Below are 8,649 nucleotides of genomic sequence, written 5' to 3'. Positions count from 1 at the left end.
GGTCTTGCGTGAATGGATAACACGATGTCAAAGTGCAGTAAATGTTTTAGCCGCTTAAAGTGTGAAAATCTGCACGAAAAGCAGTGTGAGGGGTTGTGTCTCCCCGCTAAGTGGCTGGGTTTTGGGCACGTCGCACTAAAATATAGCAGAATTCCGCAACACGGAGGGGTGTGATGCGAGCGGAAAGGCTTTCCGTCAGTGTCCCGTGCTATTTTCACCTGTGCAACAGTTGCGGGGTTGATTTTTGACTGTTTTGCACGAAGAGAAAACACAAGCGGACGGAGGTGTCGGGAGCAATGAATCGTTGACAAGGGGATTGAGTCTACACGGTTCTCATGTGATGTTTAAGACCAACCCCCTGCTTGGCGAGCAGCTCTGAATCAGACTGTGCTACAGGCTGTGCGTTTGCTAGACGAGAGAACCGAACGAGAAGAGTATGGCTGAAGTCGCACCCGCTCCCGCCGCCCCCGCGCCGGCCAAGGCTCCCAAAAAGAAAGCAGCAAGCAAGCCCAAGAAACCGGGCCCTAGCGTTGGAGAATTGATCGTCAAGGCCGTGTCCGCCTCCAAGGAGAGGAGCGGAGTGTCCCTCGCCGCCCTGAAGAAAGCTCTGGCGGCCGGCGGCTACGATGTGGAGAAGAACAACTCCCGCGTCAAGATGGCACTGAAGAGCCTGGTAATCAAGGGCACCCTGCTGCAGACTAAAGGAACCGGCGCATCTGGCTCTTTCAAGCTCAACAAAAAGCAAGCCGAGGCTGCGAAAAAGAAGCCCGCTAAGAAAGCAGCTCCTAAAGCGAAGAAGCCGGCCGCCAAGAAACCCGCTGCTGCCAAGAAGCCCAAGAAGGCAGCGGCAAAGAAGCCCGCCGCCGCTGCCAAGAAGTCACCGAAGAAGGCGAAAAAGCCCGCTGCGCCCAAAAAGGCCACGAAGAGTCCCAAGAAAGCTAAGAAGCCGGCTGCAGCTAAGAAGGCGACCAAGAGTCCCAAGAAAGCCAAGGCTGCTAAGCTCAAGGTGGCCAAACCCAAGACCACCAAAGCCAAGAAAGCAGCTCCCAAGAAAAAGTGAACACAAAGTTCATTTCTCGCACACCAAAGGCTCTTTTAAGAGCCACCCAAACACTTCGTGAAAGCGCAAACACTTTTTGCTTAGCTCGCTTTACTTTGCTTGTATGCCTGCAGTTGCGACTGTGCTCTATACACGTGAATACACGTGCAGCTTCCTTAAAGACACACTCTGGCTGCATATGCAGATGTCAAATAGAAATGAGCTCGGTCTTGTTCAGACGTTCGTGCGCAGTAACATGCTCACGCTCTACCTAGCGTCCCAGTAGCAGCAATTATTGAATCGTGTTAATTAGTAGCAGTATGGATTCCACGAGTGGGAAATAAGGTTTATCACTGTACACCACAAGTAATTCACAAACACTTGGGAAATAAACAGTACAGACGAGCAACACAGACTACTTAAAAGGAAAAAACCTAATAACGCATTAAGAATCAAGAACTTTGTCACATGCAACATTATACAAGTTGAAATGTACAACCGCTCCAACTCCATAGACTGTGCAAAGTAGCAGAGATGAAAATAGAATAGATAAAAGGAATAAAAAAAATATGTACAAGAGGAATAAGAATAATAAAAATAAAGTATCGCACCTTTCAAGAGTATGTGTTTAAGATTAGTGTGGGATATTCAATAAGCGAGTGATGTAACTATACATATCTTTATTCATGTCGGCTGTGCGTTTGCATATGAGGAATGGATCAGTGTGGAGGCTGTTGTACGGATACATTTTAGTGACGTTGAATTCTCCACCGGTAACATTGTAAAAGTTGAACGCCCGCGCAAAAGGCCTGTTTAGATTTGATTGGATGAAATCCCATCGAAGCCTTATCCAATGAATGCGTTTCTTGTAACTATAAACTAGGCTCACGAGAGTTGGTTGTATCATTTCTTTTGACGGTTGTCGAGTAAGAGCAGCAAACATGAGTGGAAGAGGTAAAACCGGTGGCAAAGCCAGGGCTAAGGCCAAGACTCGTTCGTCCAGGGCTGGACTCCAGTTCCCGGTCGGTCGCGTTCACAGACTGCTCCGCAAAGGAAACTACGCTGAGCGCGTCGGCGCTGGTGCCCCGGTCTATTTGGCCGCCGTGCTCGAGTATCTTACGGCTGAGATCCTTGAGCTGGCTGGCAATGCTGCTCGGGACAACAAGAAGACCCGTATCATTCCCCGTCACCTGCAGCTTGCAGTGCGTAACGACGAGGAGCTGAACAAACTCCTGGGCGGTGTCACTATCGCTCAGGGCGGAGTTCTGCCTAACATCCAGGCTGTGCTGCTGCCCAAGAAGACCGAGAAAGCCGTCAAGGGCAAGTAATTGCTGCAGCGACCACCACTGCCCCAGTAACCCAAAGGCTCTTTTAAGAGCCACCCACTGGTGTCTTTAAAATGCGCAAAACTGCTCTCTACTCGAGTGTACCTGGGGTCAACGTTAAGGCAGTTGCCACGTATTGAATATATTTCAACGGCATCACGCACATTTCAGCCACTCTCCAAAATGTGTATGACTGCGTACACTCATACAAAGTATACTTGATGATCATCCGGGTTGGTCTTGTCTCGTGATCAGGCGGAACTGTAGCGGCATTATCTAGCAACTCGAATGACTCGATAGCTTGTGAAATATTGTGACCTATCCGAGTCTTTTGAGTGGCTCTTTGGTGCGAGACTGGTCTTCGAGTGATTGATTTTTCGGTGGTTACGTTGTAAAGCACATATACACAATGATATTAGGTCTGGCAATACGAGGAGTAGTATGTAATATTTCGCAGATAAACTTAGTAATCCCCGCCCCCTAAAAGAACGATGAGCCGCTCTATTGAACGGCTCTCGGAAAGGAACGGAGCCAAAAGAGCTGTTATTCCCATCACTATTGTGAACGAGTATGACAGGGAGAACAGCAAAATTGGAACAAAGGCCTTTGTGCGCGAGGAAGGTTTGCTAGGAGATTAGGAAAGAAGGCGGGAGCAGAGAAATGTTTGAATTTTAGGCGGCAGAGACGCAACGACCCAATGGCCAGAGACAACGAACTGAGGTGCGGACCAATTACAGCTCTGTATAAGCTCATCCAATCAGCCTTTGCCTGCTATGCCTTATAAACATGTGCTGAGGGTATCGTTGTTACTTTTCTGTCAAGAGAGAAGCAAGTATTTCGTTGCGATGGCTAGAACCAAGCAGACTGCTCGTAAATCTACTGGTGGCAAAGCCCCCAGGAAGCAGCTCGCCACCAAGGCTGCTCGTAAGAGCGCGCCTGCAACAGGCGGTGTGAAGAAGCCTCACCGTTACAGGCCTGGCACAGTGGCTCTGAGAGAAATCCGCCGTTACCAGAAGTCGACCGAGCTTCTGATTCGCAAGCTGCCCTTCCAGCGGCTGGTGAGAGAAATTGCCCAGGATTTCAAGACCGACCTGCGTTTCCAGAGCTCTGCCGTCATGGCTCTGCAGGAAGCCAGCGAGGCCTATCTGGTTGGCTTGTTTGAGGACACCAATCTGTGTGCCATCCACGCCAAGAGGGTGACCATCATGCCCAAGGACATCCAGCTGGCCCGCCGCATCCGAGGAGAGCGCGCTTAAAATGCGTCAGTACACTGTCTAAACCGAATATCCAACGGCTCTTTTAAGAGCCACATAAGTGTGTCTCAGAAACGCAGATCTCTCCATATTTCGTGTGCTGGGTTTGTGCTTGAAGCGCTTCCCCCCCCCCCCTCATCCCTGCTGTGAAATCACCACGATGTGGACATGTGAGTGCCGCTGTTCGCTTTCCTCGCATGTGAGCACGCCCTAATGACATCAAATGGCGATCAAAAACATTGCACGGGTCTCTAGTCGCATCTAGTGCAAGTCCCTTTTTAAAAGCTTTTGTGTGAATATGACGTGCTGTGCTTTCGCTGCATAACATGTCAACAGCTGACGCTGAATTAAGTCCAGATAAAGACTGGATACCGCTTGCTTTTACTTCCTTTTACTATATCAACGCATCTGTGTTCCAGAGCAGGCTGGCCATCGCTGTCCTTGCGCAGGCTCCGTCAAAGGTTTATTTTATTTATCCACTTGGAGACTGTCATCTGCTTTGTCGCTCTGAGAGCATTTCTGAATTACAATTCTCAGCACTCAGCTTCAGAAATCGCATAGCTGGTCTTCATCAGGCCAGCTGTAGTTATTCTGAAATTTACAAGATCCTAAAGGCAGAGAAAATCCCTATTTCTCTATCAGCTATTAAGAGAATAGGTCAACGCTTTGAAACAGCAGGTGATGATGCCAGAAAGGATCTGGAGGGCCCAAAGTCACGTCATGCAGGGATGACCACCTGCTGAAATTTACAGTTCTCAAAGACAGGAAAAAAACTGTCAGAAGAATTCAAGACCTCAGACAACAAGAATTTTTCGAGAACAACAGGTTTCGTGTCTATAAGATGTGTTAAAAAGCCATTGCTGTCTGAGAAAAACATCAAAAACAGTTTTTGGTAGAATATGGAAAGTTTGATTCAGAGTGGTTCAGCAGAGTTGTATATGGTGAGGCGTCTTCAAAGACCTGCTGCAAAATACAATATGTGCATCTCTACCACAGTGTAATGATGTGGGGAACCTTTTCAGCTGCTGGTACTGGTGAACCACTTCACTGTGAAAAATCAATGAATGCTTTGGAGTACAGGAGAAAGACTTGCTTGTTTTCTTGCTTGCTGAGGAACAATCAGACATTATTTTTCAACAAGACAATGCTCCTGCCCACACTGCAAAGACCACCAAGAAGTGGCTTGAGAACAAGTCCATCAGGCTCATGTTTTGGCCCGGCCACAGTCCAGATTTGAACCCTATAGAGAATATTTGGTCTCACATTAAACAAAAACTAGCCGGGAAATGTTTTTCAACTACTCATCAACTGTTTGAAGCCATCAATGCTGAGTGGAACAATATTGACTCTTCCTTCTGTAAAACGCTGTCTGCAAGTTTACCCTCAAGGCTTCAACATTTAAAGAAATCACAGGGGAAAGCTATCCCATACTAAGTTACTTTATCTAGTTGTTTAATTCTTGCTAGTTTCCTAAAAAGTCGTTTGTTATTAAGACCATTAAAAACTTAATGTTTTGCCATTCTGGGCTTGGCCCATTTTTTTTTTTTTTTTTTGCCCGGGAGTGTATCTATACAGCCGCATGCGGCGATTACGGGGTCCAAGCAGATCAGCCGAAAATTGAATGGGTGATGGCTGCCGTTATTACTTGTCCTTGAAGACTTTATCAAGACCTTTGAGAAAGATGCAGCATACAAAATATTAACTTAGGTAGGGAATTGGTTTCGGAGGTATGGCCATTTCTTTGCTATAGTGCCACCCATTCATGGATTTACAACAAACTTGATCACCTTAAGCCATAGTACCCATGTGTTTCAATTCAATTCATTTTTATTTGTATAGCGCTTTTTACAACACAAGTTGTCACAAAGCAGCTTTACATTGTTCCCAGGCCTGAGACCCCCTGAGAGCAAGCCTAAGGCAACAGTGGCAAGGATAAACTCCCTATCAGGAAGAAACCTTGAGCAGAACCTGGCTCAGAGGGGGAGCCCATCTGCTTCTGGCCGGCACTGGCCAGATAGAGTTAAAGACAAGTTATACAATGTACTTTAAGACATTTAAGATTGATCTGTTATTGTTCCTGTGCAGATAAAAGCCCTCCCCAACTAATTTAAACAACCACCGCATTATAGCCCTTCACATCAGAAATAATGAAGTGCTTTGAGAGGATGATGAAGGACTACATCTGCTCCTCTCTGCCATGCACTCTGGACCCCCTCAATTCGCCTACTGCCCCAAACGCTCCACTGATGAAACAGTCACTCACATACTGCACACAGGTACACAAAGGTACTCTAAACACGCTATTAACCTAATCATCTCAATCAACGAATTAACTCTAAACACCTGCAAAAGATTCCTGAGGCTTTTAAAGACTCCCAGCCTGATTCATTACTCAAAACCGCAATCATGGGTAAGACTGCCGACCTGACTGCTGTCCAGAAGGCCATCATTGACACCCTCAAGCAAGAGGGTAAGACACAGAAAGAAATCTCTGATCGAATAGGCTGTTCCCAGAGTGCTGTATCAAGGCACCTCAGTGGGACGTCTGTGGGAAGGAAAAAGTGTGGCAGAAAACGCTGCACAACCAGAAGAGGTGACCGGACCCTGAGGAAGATTGTGGAGAAGGGCCGATTCCAGACCTTGGGGGAGCTGTGGAAGCAGTGGACTGAGTCTGGAGTAGAAACATCCAGAGCCACCGTGCACAGGCGTGTGCAGGAAATGGGCTACAGGTGCCGCATTCCCCAGGTCAAGCCACTTTTGAACCAGAAACAGCGGCAGAAGCGCCTGACCTGGGCTACAGAGAAGCAGCACTGGACTGTTGCTCAGTGGTCCAAAGTACTTTTTTCGGATGAAAGCAAATTTTGCATGTCATTCGGAAATCAAGGTGCCAGAGTCTGGAGGAAGACTGGTGAGAAGGAAATGCCAAAATGCCTGAAGTCCAGTGTCAAGTACCCACAGTCAGTGATGCTCTGGGGTGCCATGTCAGCTGCTGGTGTTGGTCCACTGTGTTTTATCAAGGGCAGGGTCAATGCAGCTAGTTATCAGGAGATTTTGGAGCACTTCATGCTTCCATCTGCTGAAAAGCTTTATGGAGATGAAGATTTCATTTTTCAGCACGACCTGGCACCTGCTCACAGTGCCAAAACCACTGGTAAATGGTTTACTGACCATGGTATTACTGTGCTCAACTGGCCTGCCAACTCTCCTGACCTGAACCCCATCGAGAATCTGTGGGATATTGTGAAGAGGAAGTTGAGACACCAGACCCAACACTGTGGATGAGCTTAAGGCCGCTATCGAAGCATCCTGGGCCTCCATAACACCTCAGCAGTGCCACCGGCTGATTGCCTCCATGCCACGCCGCATTGAAGCAGTCATTTTTGCAAAAGGATTCCTGACCAAGTATTGAGTGCATAACTGAACATAATTATTTGAAGGTTGACTTTTTTTGTATTAAAAACACTTTTTTTTTTATTGGTCGGATGACATATGCTAATTTTTTGAGATAGGGATTTTTGGTTTTTCTTTACTTTTTTGCCAAAATCATCAATATTAAAACAATAAAAGGCTTGAACTACTTCAGTTGTGTGTAATGAATCTAAAATATATGAAAGTCTAATGTTTATCATTACATAACAGAAAATAGTGAACTTTATCACAATATGCTAATTTTTTGAGAAGGACCTGTGTGTATATATATATATATATATATATATATATATACACACTTCTGACCTAGCTATCTTTATAGTATGCCTTCCTTAGTTATGTTCTTTATATTTTCCTTCTATTGTGAGTTTTGCAGTCTGCCCTGCTACCAACCATCATTTCACTGCTTAGTGTACATTGTACCTTGGCATGTGACAAATAAAACTTTGAACATGTAGCCATCTGGAATGTAGCAAAGTATAGTTTTTGACTGGGGGAGTGGTGGAAAGTGAGTTTGCCATGTAATTTTCATACAGATTGCTATTTGACAAATCCAAAACAATCCTGCAAAGTTTCATGATAATAAGTCATAGTTAAGTCAGTTTAAGTGCTGCTGAAATTTGATACGTTTATGGGTGCCATGTTGTTTGACCTATCAACTTGTCCTTATAGAATTTATTAGGACATTTAACCAAGACACAGGATGCAAAATTTGAACTTGATAGCGTTATGACCGTTTGTTTGCTATAGCGCCACCTATGGATGGATTTACACCAAATTTGGTAGGCTTGAGTCTAATGGTCTGTAGATGAGGGATCTGAAGTTTGGTTATGTTTGGACATTGCATTCAGGAGTTATAGCTCATTATATCAATAGAGGCCACCCCCACCAATTTCATTAGCTTACTGTGGTGTCATCTTTTAACAAGTGCAAATTGGACAAACCGTCTATAACCTGAGTAATAAAACAAAAATAAAATAAAAAAAACAGGGAATAAGGCCCATGCTAAGGTGTCCAATTAAGACCTTCCACATCTTTGATGTGGAAGAACACAGAACAGAACACTTTTAACACCTTTGTCACATCGGCTGGCACCCAAGCAATACAGCCCATGGAAATGGGTTTTACATGATACTAGCTAAATCTATGGCCTCCTTATCAACTGAATTTCATTAAGGCAAACAGAGCATAAATGAAATGGTACACTAGTCCAACCCAGAGAAGTATGAGCAATAACGGACTGCTTCTCCCAGTTACCTCATAGTCTTGTTGTGCATGATTTGTTGCCACAGCAACTGACTGCGTTTTAATTACTTCATATTGGAGTTTAGTCGTTTGATATTGTGACACAACAAGGGGAGAGGTGATGTAAGGCCAGTGCTTCCCCCACTAGTGGCTCCACCCCTTCCCCACCTCACATTATGTCCAGTGGACACACCTGGCAGGCATTTGCGTTCATCAGGCCCTACTAAGAGGGAGCCGGCTCCGCTGTGCCAGGTGTAGGAGTGAGGAGGTTTGCTGTTGTGGCCAGTGGAAGCATCACATATAGTAGAAACAAAATTAGGCTATGGCCTTGTTTTGAAAGGGACCTGGATTGTGTTTC

At 45.7% G+C, this 8,649-nt stretch overlaps 2 protein-coding genes across 2 annotated transcripts; both read left to right on the top strand.

Annotated features, from left to right (window-relative positions):
- Positions 1–436: 436 nt before the first annotated feature.
- On the top strand, positions 437–1,060 carry LOC118783245 (histone H1-like). Its single transcript, XM_036537009.1, has one exon. The coding sequence runs from the start codon at positions 437–439 to the stop codon at positions 1,058–1,060; it is 624 nt and encodes a 207-aa protein (XP_036392902.1).
- Positions 1,061–1,980: 920 nt separating this feature from the next.
- LOC118783624 (histone H2A-like) lies at positions 1,981–2,367 on the top strand. The gene has a single exon (XM_036537576.1). The coding sequence runs from the start codon at positions 1,981–1,983 to the stop codon at positions 2,365–2,367; it is 387 nt and encodes a 128-aa protein (XP_036393469.1).
- The last annotated feature ends 6,282 nt before the right edge of the window (positions 2,368–8,649 follow it).

This window comes from Megalops cyprinoides, chromosome 9, assembly GCF_013368585.1.
Source record: "Megalops cyprinoides isolate fMegCyp1 chromosome 9, fMegCyp1.pri, whole genome shotgun sequence".
NCBI lineage: Eukaryota > Metazoa > Chordata > Actinopteri > Elopiformes > Megalopidae > Megalops > Megalops cyprinoides.
Note: the sequence above shows the minus strand (reverse complement) of the source record. Positions and strands in the feature narration are given on the sequence as shown.

Coding starts and splice junctions, on each gene's coding strand:
- LOC118783245 (XM_036537009.1), top strand. CDS start 437: ATGGCTGAAGTCGCACCCGCTCCCGCCGCCCCCGCGCCGGCCAAGGCT.
- LOC118783624 (XM_036537576.1), top strand. CDS start 1,981: ATGAGTGGAAGAGGTAAAACCGGTGGCAAAGCCAGGGCTAAGGCCAAG.